Genomic DNA, 16893 nt, shown 5'->3' with positions numbered 1-16893 from the left:
GAACAGAGGCTGCAGGAGGGAGCCTGCTGGGGTGGTATAGTTTCAGTTTGGGGCTGGGTGGAGGAACGCAGGGAACCCCAGGGCTGGGGTCTGAGCTCCCTGCTCCCCTAGAAGGACTTGACTGAGGGGTCCAGGTTGTCCCCACAAGCTCTGGTTTGGACTGTGTTCCTGTTGTCCAAAAAACCTTCTGTTTTACTGGCTGGCTGAGAGTCTCAGTGAATCCCAGGAAGAGGGGTGCAGGGCCTGGACTCCCCCGTGACACAGGGCTACCACTCCGAGACCTTTTGATAAGCAACACCTTGTGATATGTTCAAAAAACACCCTCTTAATCCCCTATTTCCTTTACTGCCATAGCAACCAAACTGCCATGCAATCTTTGCAGATAAGGCAGAAGTGGTGAGGGGTTGAATGCGTGCGGAGGCGCGGTCTGTCGGTGTTATCTCCCCACCGCCAGCGACAGCGGCGAGCTTCGATCTACAAACAGAACAAGAAGACCCTGCAGTCAGAGTGCCATGAGTGGGCGCAGCTGTCTCGTCTTGTCCCTGTTCTGTGAGTAACGCCGCCTGTTGTCTCTTTTAAATGCGATCTTGTTATAGTAACAGCCACTGCCTCCAACTGAAATCAGCACCCCATTAAGCTGTGCTGAGCTCTGTACAGATACGTAGTGAGTCTCTGCCCTAAATAGACAAAGTCTTTAAGGAAAAAAGAAGTTATTTTATCCCTGTTTTACATAGAGACCCAGAGAGAATACAACGGAGAGTTACAACGACGCCTAAGAGATTTACAGGCCGAACTTCTGCTACTCTTAATGGGAAATGAGTGTCCAAATCTTGTAGGTGTCTGCTGTTCTCAGCCCAGATGAGTTGCTGAAAGTCACCCAGAGAGTTGGTAGCAGGGCTTGAAGTTAAATTCAGTGTCCTCAGACCCAGCTCAGTGCCTTCCATACCAGACCATCTTCCTCTGTCATCACCATTGCAAGCTAACCGACTAAGTCCAGTTCATTTTCCTCTTGTGCTGTGCATCGCTAGCCCACATTTATTGGTCAGTGTTTTATTTAACTCTAGGTTTCAGAGTAACAGCCCTGTTAGTCTGTATTCGCAAAAAGAAAAGGAGTACTTGTGGCACCTTAGAGACTAACCGATTAATTTGGTTAGTCTCTAAGGTGCCACAAGTATTCCTTTTCTTTGTATTTAACTCTCACTCTCTCATTCCCTCCCCGGAGGTGGTATCTGCCTGTCTGAAGTAACCCAGTCCCCCGACCAGAGCGGTGCTGAGTTGGCTGATGCAAAGAGTCAATGCAAGCATGACATTCCTGATGGGAATTACGATTCCATTTACTGGTATTACCGGAAGGCCAGCACTGAACTGACTTACATCACTCACAGCTACAGTGAGGAGAGAAATTCAGGACGCTATGGACTCTCTGTTGACCGTGCCAACAGCTCCAGCATTTTAACCATCAGGACTTTACAACCGGGAGATGGTGCTGTATATTATTGTGCCTTGCAGCCCACAATGGTTCACCTCTTGTCACACCCTGAACAATAACCTACCACTCAAGGACAGCTTGATCCAAAGACCATTGAAGACAATGGAAAGACCCCTGTTGAATTCAGTGGTGCAGCTCAGGTGATTAAAGACAACCGTGGGCAAAAATGTCCATAGGAAGAGAATTCTAGTGCCGAGCAATATCGGGGGTTAGAGCTGGATTGAATTCCTCAGGGAAGATTGGCCGAAAGTTAGAAAATAAATAGACACGGTGGGTGAGGCAATATCCACAGAGCCACCGCAGAGCTCTGTGGAGAAAAAGTTCGGCCGATAAAAGATATTAGATCTCCCCCTTCTCTCTTCCTTACCCGGGGCCCACACACCTACCACAACACTGCAAACGGAATAGAAACGCCGATAATGACAAGACACTGACCAAAGGCAAATGAGTCTTGTAAAGACAAGACATGCAGGTTATGAATGAGATTTGTAAACCCTTCTATGGAAAGTTCATGTCCGTTAATAATGATAAAATCAAGTGGTTATTTAAAAGAATTCATTGTCCAGTTCTGGTCACCCATGTACAAAAAAGATTAATTCAAAGTGGAAGAGGAGGGCTACTCAGATGTTCAGGGAAATGGAGAGCTGAATTTAGGAGAGGCGATTGATTATTTAGCCTAGAAAAACAAAGGCTGACAGGGGATGGGCAGGGATGGTGTCCCTGGCCTCTGCTTGCCAGAAGTTGGGAATGGGCGACAGGGGATGGATCACTGGGTGATTCCCTGTTCTGTTCATTCCCTCTGGGGCACCTGGCAATGGCCACTGTGGGAAGACAGGATACTGGGCTAGAAGGACCTTTGGTCTGACCCAGTCTGGCGGTTCTTATTGTCTTATGAGTATCTGACTGCTCTTTATAAATGTATCAGTAAGATAAACACCAGGGAGGGAGAAGAACTATTTAAGCTACTGGACAATGTTTGTAGAAGAACAATGGGTTATAAACTGGCCACGAATAAATTTAGACTGGAAATTAGAAGATGTCTAATCATTAGCGGAGTGACTGTGAGGTTATAGAACAGGTGATAGGAGGAGTGGGCGTGAACAACCAAACTAGTTTTAAAATGGAGCTTGATAAATTTATGAAATGGCATTACCTGAAATGTTCTATGAGCCAGGATGGAGATCCCTTCCAGTCCTATGTCCTACGTTCCTATGGATATTAATTGTTTACCTGAATAACTAAATTTTGTCTTTATTAAAATATTGGAAAAATGAATTGTGTGTGCAAATAAAATCAATATATTAAATATCTCTATATAATATAAATGTTATGAAATATCTGTTTATTTTTACTGTATTTTTGGATACATGAATAAAAAGAAGTTGTCTTAATATGACAGACCAGAAAAAATGACTGTGTAAAAAATCGGTATTTAAAAATAAGTGGCTATATGTTACAAGAATGTGAATTTTATGAAATTATTATTCCTTTTAAAATTGTGTATTTTAATTAAAAGATGTCTTCGTTTATCAGTACCCAGTAATGAATTTCACATGCATTGTCAAGAAGAACTTTGTGTGTCTGTTATTGGGAAATTCATTTTTTTGTTTATATTTATAATTACAATCCAGAATTTATTAGAATATAGGAAATGAGAGTGCAATACAGGATATGGGAGCACAATACAATACAGGAAATGAGACTAGACTAGAGTAGACTAGAATGTCCTTTAATGACTGGATTTGTTTCTTTAAATCACTGGATGAATATGGACTGGAAAAGATACTTGAAACCATATATCTCACCTCCTCAAATGCTGTAGGAGACTACCCTACCGAGTCCAAAAGCACTTCAGACATAAAATCCACAGTGGTTGGAGATTTGGTTTCCCTGGTGGCTAGGACCTGATAATGCATCCATTCTCTCTCTCTCTCTCTCTCTCTCTCTCATCCATTCTCTCTCTCTCTCTCTCTCTCTCTCTCATAATCTCTCTCTGCTTTATATCTTAACTCTTATGACAATGAATCACCTCTCTTCCCTTCTTGAGAAGAGATATGGGGCATTTCGTTTTGTCGTCCCTGGGTATAGTGTAATGCTGTACAATTTTCATAAGCTTTATTCTTGTCCACATTCATGGTGCAATATATTCCTATCACGGGCCTGATCCAATGACCCTTGAAGTGGATGGAAAGACGCCTATTGACTTCAAAAGACTTTGGATGAGGCCAGGATGAGTCACCTTAAATTGAACAAGGCATGCACCTAAAAAAGAAAAGCACCTATTTCCGGTGAGATGAGAGAGCAGCTCATGAATTTCGTATCAAAGGGACCTTATTGCTTTGTTCCTGTTTATCTTAACCCACTTTCAAAGTGGGTTACAGCAAAGGTATTTTTCTCCTGAAACACATTCTTTGAGCCTGTAAAACAGGGAACAGTTTAAGGCCCTATTTAGAAATAAATTTAAAGGCTACATAGTGTTTTAGAGAAAGAGGAAACATTTGTCACTGAGAATTTAAAATGAAAAGCAAAGAACCAAACCAAAGAATGAATCAAAAAAGGGAAGAAACATAGAAAACATAGACCGAGATAGAGAAAAAGCAAAAAGCACCCCCCAAAACCAGAAAATTGAATGCAAAAAAATCAAACACACAAACAAGCAAAAATTCCCAAAACACACACAGCGACAATGTACAGCACAAACAACAAGAAGGCAACCACAGAATGCAAAAAGATAAACTCAAACAGAATAAACACACACGCACAAAAGTCTAAAAGTCAACATAAACCAGGAAAGAGAAAGAAGCCCCTCCCGTCTTCACAAAAACAGGAGAAAGAAAGAAAGAAAGAAAGAAAGAAAGAAAGAAAGAAAGAAAGAAAGAAAGAAAGAAAGAAAGAAAGAAAGAAAGAAAGAATCCCTTTCCTCTTTAAAAATGTACCATACTATAAAAAAAAAAAACTTTTCCAGGATGATTAAAACAACAACAGCAAGAACAGTATGAACTTCAGGCTGCACTTCAGTGGGATGTAGGTATCTAACTCCTTTAGATTTCTTTGAAAATTGCAGCCGAAATGCTTTGCTGGGTGCCTTTTGCAGAGCCCAGGTCTGTGTGAACAGTTGTGCGGCATTTCTCCTTTTCTCTTCAGTCCTGAGGAGGTTAAAGGCCCACCTGGTGTTTGGAAGGATCCGTATTAAGAGGGGAAAGAGCTGTTTGATATCTGGCTGCTCTATGTCTGATCGGAGGGGTGTGAGCGGAGCCGCGATGTGTTACCCTGTGAGCTAAAGACGTCAAAGGCTGGGGAGCTCCATCTTGTCGCTTTTGAAGCCAGGCTAACCCAGAAATCGAACTGCTGCCAACCTCCATCCTCTGCCAGCGCCTGCAGAGGAAGGGGCACGTGACTTTTGTATGACAAAGGGGATGACTGAGAAACACTTGGGTGTTCGTTTTCTTGCAGAGATGAGAAGGGGCTGCTGCCTTCTGCTGCTTCTCAGCAACTTATGCGGAAGTAAACAAAAAACACAATTGCACAGAGCCCTAATTCTGCACTTGCTGTCTGAGTTTGGGTTTGTTCTGGCTTTTTCTTTGGATTTTTAGGTTTTTGTGTATGAATTTACTGTGTCTGAGTTTCTTGTGCTTTCCGTGTTGATGGAGCTTTTCTGGTGTTTATGTTCTTCTTTTCTGTGTTTGGCTTTTTTCAGTTTGTTCCTTTTTCACTTTTTATTTTATTTTTCAGGTTTTCATATTCGTGTTTTTTGTTCCTATGTTATGATATTTTTGTGTGTTTTCAGTGTTTATTTTGAATTTAGAGTGCTCCTGTCTTTGTGTTTTTCTTTTCCTCTTTATTTGTGTGTGTGTGTGTGTGTCTTTTAAAGTTGGCTTTCAGGTTTTTGTGTTTAAGTTTTTGTGTGTTTTCTGTGTTTAGGTTGGTTTCCATGTTTTTGTGTTTGAGTTTTGTGTGTGTTTTCTGTGTTTAGGTTGATTTCAGGTTTTTGTGTTTGAGTTTTGTGTGTGTTTTCTGTGTTTAGGTTGGTTTCCATGTTTTTGTGTTTGAGGTAGGGTTTTTGTTGTCGTTGTTTGTTTGTTTGTTTGTTTGTTTTTCCTTTAGGGTGGTTTCCAGGTGTTTATGTTTCAGTTTTTTAATGTGTTTTCTGTATTTAGGTGGATTTTCAGGTTTTTGTTTTTATTTTCTTGTTTTCTTCATCTTTAACTGGTTGTGAAGCTGTTAAATTCTCTCCAGATTTTCAGTTACACAGAATAATTCTTGCCTTGCCAGATACTTTTCAGCCATCTCCGCTGACGTTTATCCTTCTCCCTTATTGCTCCCTTACGGGCAGTTAATCTCTTTGCCTGATTAATACGCTTTATTCTCTCGCCAGCAGTCAGGAGTGATGTGGTGCTGGAACAAGGTGCCCAGGCTTTGGCAGTCCGGGAGGGCGAGGAAGTGGCCTTCCAGTGCCGTGTGAAGGGAGGGGAGATGAACAGCTATTGGATGAACTGGTACAGAAAGGGGCAGCGGGGCCCCCTGACCTGGATTTACCGAGAAGGGGACCACTATGGAGAAGGCTTCCAGGGCCGCTTCGTAGGGGAAGTTGATAGCTCCAACAACAGGTTCACCCTCAAGATCCTGAGCGCTTCCAGCCCCCACGGAGCCACAAGCCCGGTTCGGTGCCCCTCGGTTCTCCTCCGAGCTCAGCACCGGTGTCAAATCGTTCACGCTGTCCATAGACGGGGCGCAGCGGGATGACTCGGCGGTGTATTTCTGCGCTCTCTGGGATCCACCGGGCTACGGAGCGTCCCGGGCTCCCGACACAAACTGCCGGAGCGGGGGGCGGTCTCGAAAACGAAGGGGGATGAGCCATTTCCCCTACGTGCACCGGGGGGAGGGGGAGGGGATCCAAGTGTCAGAGGGCACCAAGAAGCGTGTTATTGTTTACAAGCAGGGGGGTTGCACACTTCCTACCTTGTGGAGGCTCAGCGTCTTGCTCACCCCGGGGTCTCCTGCATCACTCCCTCCCCTACACAAACTACCAGTATGCCTCCCTTCCACCCCCACTTTTTTTCAGGGACTCCCCTGGCTCTTCCCCGCTGGAGTCGCCCCATTATCACCTCCTCCCATACCAGGGTCCCCCATATTTGCCCCATGCCAGAAGCTGGGTGCCCCTCTATTCCCACTGTACTTCCCCAATGTAGAATACACTAAAAGACACTATTTTGCATGGTGACGAGTTTCAGAGGGATAGCCCTGTTAGTCTGTTTCAGCAAAAACAAGGAGGAGTCTTGTGGCACCTTAGAGACTAACAGATGTATTTGGGCATAAGCTTTCGTGGGCTACGACCCACTTCTTCAGATGCATGGAGTGGAAAATACAGGAACAGGTATAATTATACAGCACAAGAAAAGGCAGGAGTTGCCTGACCAAGTGGGGGGGAGGGGGGTCAATGATTCAATCAGGGTGGATGTGTCCCATTCCCAACAGTTGACAAGAAGGTGTGAATGTCTACAGAGTAAAAATTACTTTTTGTAGTGCTAACGATGCCAATTCCATCAGGGTGGATGGCCCATACTCAACAGTTGATGGGAGATTACTTCTTGTAGTGACCCAGCCATTCAGTCTTTATTCAGACCTAATTTGATGGTGTCAAGTTTGCAAAGGAATTCCAGTTCTGCAATTTCTCGTTGAAGTATGTTTTTGAAGTTTTTTTGTTGAAGAATGGCCACTTTTAAGTCTGAAATTGAGTGTCCAGGGGGGTTAAAATGGTTTTTGAATGTTATAATTCTTGACATCTGCTTTGTGTCAATTTATTCTTTTGCATAGAGACTGTCCAGTTTTGCCAACGTACATAGCAGAGGGGCATTGCTGGCACATGGTGGTGTACATTAGTGGATGTGCAAGTGAATGAGCCCCTGATGGTGTGGCTGATGTGGTTAGGTCCTGTGATGGTGTCTCTTGAGTAGATATGAGGACAGAGTTGGCAAAAGGGTTTGTTGCAGGGGATGGTTCCTGGATTGGTGTTTCTGTTGTGTGGTGTGTGGTTTCTGGCATTTGCCTCAGGTTGGGGGGCTGTCTGTAAATGAGGACTGGTCTGCCTCCCAAGGTTTGTGGGAGTGAGGGATCATCTTCCAGGCTTAAACTATCCCAAAGTACAAAGTTTGGATTAAAAGTGACAACATACATACAGTACATAATCTGCAATATCCCAAATTAAAGTTAATAAATTTAACCATGAAATTAAAATATTAGCATCCAACTATTGGGGTACTTCACTCATAAAAAGTGGGAAGCAAACATAGCAGTGAGTGTAGCGTGCCCCGCAGTAATTGAGAATTTAGGATGGGTTGTCCCTCAGTAAATACAATCCATCGGAGAAGTATTTCAGTTACTTTCCCTGTTTCGCTTCTCCATGGCGCTTTTTTATAACTCAGCTACAGGACAGTAGCCGCCAGAACCCACAGCACAGACCTTAGCTAGGGTCTCAGGGGCAGCTAGATGAGGTCGGAGCCAGATTTCAGGGGCCTGCAGCTGACATTTCACAACCAACACAGGGATTTGTTCTTGCCTCTCTCACCAGTTTTACTGTAATGGGAACTGGGAATCCCACCGGCCGTTTTCAGTGTGTGTAGCGACCCCGTGTGCGATGAGCGCTCAGTGGAGACACATAGTGAGCGACAGTCTCTGCCCTGAAGAACTTACAAAGAAATTGGAGCAGACAGAGGAAAGGTTCCTCACGGCGCCCTCGTTATACCCATGGGGAAGGAAGTCACAAAGAGAGGAGGGTAAAGTTACTGCTGCTCCGTCTGCTGCTACCACATAGCCACTACTGTCTATTCCTCTCTCCTTTTGAAGACCGAAGCGGGTGCAAATCGAGTGACCACATTTCCTGTGAGACACCCCCGGCGCCCCTGGGTCTGCAGAGGAGACGGCACAGACACGTGTCTCCGCAGCTCACACCCACCCCCGCTTCTCTGCGCCCTCTCTTGCAGAATTGTCTCCAAAATCGTCAGAAAAGAGATGATGCTGTGGCTACCCCTCGCTTTCATGGCAGCAATTCCCAGAGGTGATTCCTTGCCTGGATACAGAGGGAAGCTCAGTATTACGGTGGAGAGGATTAATACTCTATTTTAATTTTGCAGGAGTCCATTCGCAGATTCAGCTGGTGGAGTCTGGGGCAGGTGTTAAAACCACAGGAGAGTCTATCCGCATCTCCTGTAAAGCCTCCGGATTTCCCTTTGGAAACTATTGGATGTTCTGGTACCGCCAGGCTCCCGGGAAAGCGCCAGAGTGGATCTCCTACATTAACCCCGATAGCACTTCAGCGGACTATGGCCATTCAGTGAAAGGGCGATTCACCATCTCCAGAGACAACCCCAGCAACCTGCTCTATTTGCAAATGACCGGCCTGAGACCCGAGGACACGGCGGTGTATCACTGTGTGAGAGACACAGTGACAGGCAGGGAATCTAACCACATACAAAAACATCCCCTTTGCAGTCACAGCCCGCTGCAGGGCAAACCCCAGGTGAAGAGTCAGACACACACAGAACTGAACCAAGGAGAAAATGTCCCCAGCGCTGCCAGCAGAGCGGGACGGACAAGACTTTTGTGGGGCTGCAGAGTCAGGTCAGAGCTGGGGTAGCAAATATGAGGCAGCCGCTGTCCCAGTCCCTGCCCCTAGGGGGCAGCACCCCCGTGTTCTCTGCTGCACACCCGCCCCTCCGGGCAACCAGCGTGCCACCCCTCCCGCACCCTGCTCTTGGCTGCGCTCCTTCACGTCGATGATTCCCAAGCGGCCTCTGGGGGGCGTGAGGGGTCAGCCTTTCTTTGTTGCACCCTGGGTCCCGGGAGACCTTGATGGATTGCGAGCTGTGGCAGGGGGCAGCAAAAGCGGACAGGGTCAGATGTCGCTCGCTGCTGGCAGATCTGACGCTGCCCCACTAGGAAAGAAACCCGGCTGTCCGACCTGGGGCCCAGCGCACTGTCTGATCTCTTAGGGCTCAGACTTTTCCAATGTAGGAAGTTGAAGTTAGGCTCCCGGATCCTGATTGGTGGGTTCCCGAAGGAAAGGGCGGATTTCACAGGCAGCAGCTTCCACTGCTTTCAGTGTATTTGTATCTGCAATAACTGAAGTGACCTGTAGCTCAGGAAAGCTGATGCTCAAATAAATTGGTTAGTCTCTAAGGTGCCACAAGTCCTCCTGTTCTTTTTGCGGATACAGACTAACACCGCTGCTACTCTTGTGACCCGTGAACTGGCCCTCTCAGAGGTAATAGTCATAATTGGCCAGGTGAAAACTGAGCACCGCCCTGTGGTTGATAGTTAGCCGCCCTGCTCCCTGGGATATTCGTCACTAGCTCAGCAAGGGTGGGGCGGGGTTTCTCCGAGTGGTAATTTAAATGAGGCGGGGCTATGCAAAGTTTCCCCTTCAGAGACTCTCTTTCCTGGTCTGTCCCACCCGCCCCTGACCCTGCGGCCCGCGGAGAAGCTCTGTCCGTGCAGGGAGCAGCTCCGGACCCGTCCCCAGGGCGAGGACTGGCCGCAGACGCGCAGAGACGATGCGGTGGTGGCTCCATTTTGCTTTCATCGCAGCAGCGTCCAAAGGTGCTTGGAATGGGGTGGCGGGAATCGGGGGGTTGCTGATCCGATTATTGCCATTGATTGACCGGAGCGGGGGAGGGGAGGGGAGATTCCCCGGGAATAAATTGGGACACACGGATTTTGTTTCCGGTTTCATACCATGTATTTGTCTCGTCTGAGAGGAGGCTGCTGAAAACCCCCAAAGGGTTTTCATTTTTCTCATAAATATTTTGGGGAGAACAGAAGTTTCCCCCCTTACATTAGACTGTGGCCAAAGCTGCCGCCGTTGCCCAGACCTGGCCCGAGGGGATTGTTCCCACCAGCTCTCACGCCCCCACCCCGGCTTGTTCCCCAGGGGCCGAGGCGCAGGGGCGGCTGGTGGAGTCCGGCGGCGGGGCTGCGACCACCGGCGGCTCCAGGCGGCTCTCCTGCACGGGCTCCGGACTCACTTTCAGCAGCTACACCATGTTCTGGTACCGGCAGCGCCCCGGGAAGGGGCTGGAATGGGTCTCCTGGATCAGCGGCACTGGTGGGAGCAAAGATTACACTAACTCCGTAAAAGGGCGATTCACCATCTCCAGGGACAACGCCAAGAGCCAGCTGTATCTGCAAATGAGCCGCCTGGGACCCGAGGACACCGCCCGGTATCACTGCGCTGCTAGAGACACGGTGAGGGGAAGCCGGTGTGAGCTCAGACAAAAACTCGCTGCGTTCAGCTCAGGGGATTCGGGAGCGTCCCATGACTAGCATCACGCCCTGAACGCCGGTGTCCCTCACCCACAACTCATAGCCCGCTGCTCACCCACCCACTCACTGCAGCTCCTTAGTGGCGTCCTTGTCCAGAGTAGTGCGTTCTCGGGATGCAAGGTGTGTATCTGTGCCCGGAGGGACAGGAGCTGTTCTCAGAGCACAGGGCAGGGATATAAACACAGACAGCCGGGGGTGAGAGCAGAGAACTGACCTGAACTCTGCTGGGTTCGCCAGCAAACCTGCGGGCGTCTACTAAGCCGGGCTGCTGCAGGAATTCTTTCACAGCGCATCGTGAGAGACTGTGTCTGTCCTTCCTGAGCACTTGGGTGGAAGGCCTGTTCCTCCAGCAACACGTTCAAAGGAAAGGGCTCCAGATTTTTGTACACAACTAGTAGCGAGGTGGGGAGTCTACTCCAAGAGAGGACCTATCCCAAATGTTGGCTCTCTTGCTATCCAGGCTGGAAAGAAAATGCCCAGTTCCGACTTGAATTACACCAAGGACCCAATGGGAGCGCTCACTGGTCACTGCGGGCAGAACTGGCAACCCCGGATCGGTGATAACGAGCCTGATTAAAAACAGAAGCGCCTCTACACCAGAGATTCCTTTCTGCGGCCGGGAAATTATCCCTGGATTTCCCCACTGATCCTCTTCAGGGTAAGTGTATCTGGTAACGATGAACCGCTACACAAAGGCAAGGGTCCTACTGGACCCCCCAGGGGTTGACTGGTCTTCCCTTAAAGAAGGGAGCATATGCAAATGGAATAACATTTCCTGTCACACACACGCTCTGTCCCTGACCCTGCAGGGGGCAAAAGCTGCAGCCCCATGTGCCTGCATTGAACAAGTCCCACTGGAGATTTTCCCCCAGACTAATCAGAAGAAGATGATCCTCTGGCGGCATGTTGCTTTCATGGCAGCACTGCCCCAAGGTGATTCTGGCCTGAAAAGGTCGGGAGGCCTCAGTGTTACTGAGTACCAGGCTAAAATCGTTCTCTGTTATAGAATCATAGAATCTGAGGGTCGGAAGGGACCTCAGAAGGTCATCTAGTCCAACCCCCTGCTCAAAACAGGACCAATCCCCAATTTTTGCCCTAGATCCCTAAATGGCCCCCTCAAGGATTGAACTCACAACCCTAGGTTTAGGAGGCCAATGCTCAAACCACTGAGCTATCCCTCCCCCCTACTTATGTCCTCAGGTGCCCAATTGCAGGTCCAGCTGGTGGAGTCTGGGGGAGGCCTGAAGATGGCAGGAGAGTCTATCAACAACTCGTGCAAAGCCTCCGGGTTCAGATTTGGTGACTATGCGATGCTGTGGTACCGACGGGCTCCCGGGGGAAGACCAGAGTGGGTCTCTTATATTAACTGGGTTGGCTCTGACACGGATTAGGCGGACTCAGCAGAAGGGCGATTCACCATCTCCAGGGACAACCCCAGCAATTTGCTACACTTGCAAGTGAAGAGACTGAGAGTTGAGGACAGCGCCCTGTATCACTGTGCGACACACAATGAGGGGAAGCTGGTCTGAGCTCAGTCAAAAACCTCTCGTTCCTGTCACAGCCTCCCTGAGGAAGCACGTCACACCTCAAAGTTCAATCACATGGATTTTAACCAAGTATAAAATGTCCTCAACTCTTTAGTCATCAAGTAGGAAAGTATAATTTTTGGAGCCCGGTGAAGGCTGCAAAGACACGCCAAGGCTGAGTTACATTAGGAGAGCTACAGCCTCTATCCCGGTCTCTGGCACACACCTCCCAACGTCCGCAACAAATGGAGCAGGGGGGCTGCAAACAGCACCAGTCCCCTTCTTTGCACAGCCCCACCTTACTCCCCTGCGGCTCCTTCTTGGGCACTGACTGCAGCAGGAGTCCTGAGGAAAAAAACAGTGTGTGAAGTTGTGACGAAGTGGGACTGTTCTTAATGTTTCCTCTGAATAGTGTGGGGGTGCCTCAGTTTCCCCTAGGCAGTTCTTAAGTACCTAGGGGGTGGGGTAAGGGTGTATGATCATTGCAGAGCCCTAGAGGGCAGGTGTGTGCAGGAGTCTGGACACAGAGAATGGCTGACACCCTGTTTCCTGGCAACTGATGGCCTGGTCCCTTCCCCCCTGCAAGGTGAGAGCTAAAGGGTTGGAGAACAAAGGAATCAGGTGACCACCTGGCCCGGGAAAGGAACAAAGCCCAGAGGAGGAGGGGCTGGAGGGGGTTTTCAGTTTGGGGCTGGCTGGGACATGGAGTGAAGTGCAGACGTGGTTGTCTGGCTCACTACCCCCCAAAATGGACCCAGCTGAGGGGTCCCGTTCTCTGCACCTGCAAGCTCTGTTTTAGACCATGTTCCTGTCGTCTAATAAACCTTCTGTTTTACTGGCTGGCTGAGAGTCATGTCTGACTGCGAAGTTGGGGTGCAGGACCCTCTGGCTTCCCTAGGAGCCCCACCTGAGCGGACTCGCTGGGGGGAAGCGCACGGAGGGGCAGAGGATGCTGAATGCTCCGAGGTCAGACCCAGGAAGGTGGAAGCTGTGTGAGCTGTGTGTCCTGAAGACAGGCTGCTCACAGAAAGGCGACTGCCCCAGAGTCCTGACTGGCTTCATGGGGAGCAGTTCCAGAGCATCGCCCAGGGACTCCGTGACAGAAGTCTTGTGTCAGTCCCGTCCAGGGGGCAGAGTTAAGATTACATGGGCAACCTGAGTTCTGGCATCTCCTATCGTTCGAGGGCTTGACTTTGCCACCTTAACATTCTTTTAAAGTAATTTTTAATGCCATTTCCTTCCCGTACAGAAAAATGGAAAAACATAAAAAACACCCTTTCAGTGTATAGAACCACATTGACCTTCCCCCAGCTGAGTCATCAGCAGAATTGGCATTTTCAGAGGTGCGCACTCCTTGTCTTAGATGCGCATGCCTCGACCTGGGTTACCAGTGTGCACCTGCTGTCCTGAGCCCTGCCAGTAGGGTACAGCACTTCCCCCCGACCTGAATTGTACTGTGCGCCTTCTATCCTAGTACATACCACTAGAGAGCAGCACTTGTTCTCTTTGGCGCGCTCCAGTCTGCGTGGGACCTTCATAGGCTGCTGGAATATCGGACACTGCCCCCTTCATTGCCCCCTGGTGGTGGAACATAGGGCTCAGCACTGGGCCGGAGATACATTATTAGGGAAAGATGCTTTAGGGACCCTCCCCCGCACCCCTTTTCCTGCTAGGAGATCTCAAGGTTGACAGCATTTGGGGACATGATGCTATTGCAAAGGGGGTCTTGGAATACCCTCCTCCCTCTCTTCTTGTCAGCTGGAATTGACACTCGCCTATCAGGTTACAGGAGATGTAGACTGCGCAGCTGGGTTTCCTGTGCCAAACCAAACATCACATTCACATGTCCCTGACCTTGGAGTTCCCAGAGAGCAACACCGTAATGCTCTGTATGTCTGCAATTACCATCTAACTCCGTCCTCCAAATTCCCATTATCCCTCCAAGTAACCAAAAACTGTGACAGCCTGATTGAATACTCAGGCCTGGGAATTATTTGCTTCTTATGGAAAAAGAGGAAACACTCATCCCCCCCCCCCGCCCGCCGTTGGTAAAAGCGGTGCGATCATGTTGTGGGTGACTCTTAAAGGGATGATGTCACTACCCTTCTGAAGTGTTGGTCACTCAGGCCTGGACCTTAGTTGTCTCTGGTGGGAAAGGAGGGAGCAAAATAATTTTATTTACTCGTTCTTTCATTTATTCAATTGGTAAATGGGAGTGGTGCAATTTCTGACAGAGCGCACCTACAATGTGAATAACAGGACTGGTCTTCAGTTGTCTCCTGCCGGGGAGCGTGTGGAAATCACCCCGGTAGTTCCCCCAATAGGTGCCCTCTCTAATGTCTGGACACCCGGCCGCCGGCGAGAACTGACAATCCTCTCTTAACGCACAGGATATGTACAGGGAGGCAGTTGCATTTCCCGGGTCACACCCACCTTGTCCCTCAGCCTGCAGGAGAGCGAAGCTGCATCCGCTGTGTCACCGCAGTTAAGGGTTAATCCTTCCCGCCGCTAGGCCCTTAAGGGACAGTGAGAGTCGCCCTAACGTTAACGCACGTGGCTGTTAAAGAGCGAGCTAGTCTCTGTCTGAGCGAGATACAGTGAGAGTGCAAGGCTGCGTGTGTTACAGGAATGGCCGCGGGAGAGCGAGCGCGCTGCTTTGCAGGTTGTGAACGTCTCGCTCCCTGTGCCAGGGAGACAGCGTTTGACGCCAGGCGTCGCACAGTGTTTGCAGCCTCCTCTGGCTCTAGGTCTCAGGTTTCAGCAGAAGCTGCGGAGGGTTTCAGAGACTCTCCCCAGAGAGAGAAGCCGGTGTCCGGGTCTCCGGCTGTTTTGCTTTGGTCCGAGGCATGATGACCTGGCTCTTAGCTGCTCTGCTGGCCCTTGCCCCATGTGAGTACTAGGGAAATGGGGGGTGGGGGGGAGGGGAGTTTGGGCGAGTGCGGGAGACTCTTTGCTCTCTAGGTCCATTGGTTTATTAATTTATGTTTCCAGGTGCCCTTTCTCAGGTGCAGCTGCTGGCGTCCGGCCCCGGGGTGGGGCAGGTCTCCGAGCCCCTCACACTCACCTGCGCGATCTCTGGTGGGTCCGTCTCTGCTGATTACTGGGATTGGTACCGGCAGCTTCCCCGGGGAGGGCTGGACTGGCTGGGAGAGATTGACTGGTACCACCGGAGTGGCTCTTATGCTACGCCCTGTCTCGCCAAGGCCAAATAACTCTCTCAGCTGATTCCTCCAAGAACCAGTTCTACCTGCCACTCCGCTCGCTGACAGCTGCGGACACCGCCACCTATTACTGCGCCCGGAGAGAGACAGTGAGACAGAGACAGGGAGCCCCCAGACAGAAAGGGAGGAACCTCTGTGCCCCACCTCCGGGGCTGAACCCGCCTGGCGTGTCCCCTTCTCTCAGCCCCCCTCTGCGAGGGACAAGGTGCGGGAGGCCATCTCTTTCGTTGGACCAACTTCTGTAGCTGAGAGAGAGAGAGATCCACCAGAAGGTATCAGCTCACCCACCTTGGCTCTCCAATATCTTGGGACCAACAGGGATACAGCATCTCTGCATAGTGACAGGTCAGTGTCAACTTCTGCATGAGAAACACAGCAGGAAAGAGACCCAAGGAAGAGCTCTGTGGGGCTCCAGAGTTTGTCTCTGTCCCGCCAACAGAAGTTGGTCCAATAGAAAATATTACCTCCCCCGCCTTGTGTCTGATATCCTGGGACCGTGGTGGCTACAACTGCACTCCATACAGCAGGAAAGAGAGTGAGCCAGCGGGGTCCGGGTCTGCCCTGCTGTGCTGGGATGTAGATATTTCAGGACGAGAGAGAGGCGTGTATATGTGGGATGCATCTGCCCATGTCTGTTGTGTATCGGATGGACAGGATAGCTCAATACAGAGAGGGGTCTGATAGCTAGCTAAGGGGGTGTATGAGATAGATAGATAGATTAGATTAGATAGAGGGGGTGGATGGGGATAGATAGATTAGATAGTGTGACGGTGGTCCCAGTGGGAGCCAGCTGAGGTCGCTCAATTAGGGTGAACTGCAAACAAACCCAAAAAGCTAGTGGATATTTCAATATTTAGATTTACCCAGCCAGCACACAAGGGCTTGTGTACTCCCTCGCTGGTTACTCAGCAGTCCCAACAATGGAGTTCCCTTGAAGTACCCAGCCCCAGGCCTCCACCCAGCTACCCAGGACAAAATATGATGAGGATTCCTGAAAATCTTATTCCATCATACAAAAGAAAAAGTTCTGATCCCAAAGGACCAGCCACACACGCAAGTCAAATTATAACTTAGATCTTACCCAAAAGATCTTAGATCCAATTCCTACTAACTAAACTGAAATTTATTTTAAAAAAAGAAAAGAGAATGTTGGTTAAAGGATCAATATACTTACCGACATGAATTCAATTCTTGAGGTTCAGATACGGAGCAGAGATGGTGAGCTTGTGCTCCCAAAGAGTTCTTCTGGAAATAGTCCATAGGTTATAGTCCAATATCTGTATTCAGGGTGAAATCCACTCAGTTACTGGGATCTCAATCCTTATGGCTTTGGCTTCCC

The 16893-nt window shown here is 49.2% G+C and overlaps 1 long non-coding RNA gene and 1 gene segment (V, D, J or C); both read left to right on the top strand.

The window, feature by feature from the left end:
* Positions 1–404: 404 nt before the first annotated feature.
* LOC125629004 (uncharacterized) lies at positions 405–3024 on the top strand. Its single transcript, XR_007354333.2, has 2 exons — positions 405–549; positions 1223–3024. It is a non-coding gene; the product is annotated as an uncharacterized LOC125629004 (long non-coding RNA).
* Positions 3025–9683: 6659 nt separating this feature from the next.
* LOC125628997 (immunoglobulin heavy variable 3-23-like) lies at positions 9684–12696 on the top strand. The segment is given in 4 exon segments: positions 9684–10084; positions 10416–10729; positions 11268–11465; positions 12008–12696. Coding segments are annotated over 3 exon segments (477 nt in total).
* The last annotated feature ends 4197 nt before the right edge of the window (positions 12697–16893 follow it).

This window comes from Caretta caretta, chromosome 13, assembly GCF_965140235.1.
Source record: "Caretta caretta isolate rCarCar2 chromosome 13, rCarCar1.hap1, whole genome shotgun sequence".
NCBI classification, from domain to species: domain Eukaryota; kingdom Metazoa; phylum Chordata; order Testudines; family Cheloniidae; genus Caretta; species Caretta caretta.
Note: the sequence above shows the minus strand (reverse complement) of the source record. Positions and strands in the feature narration are given on the sequence as shown.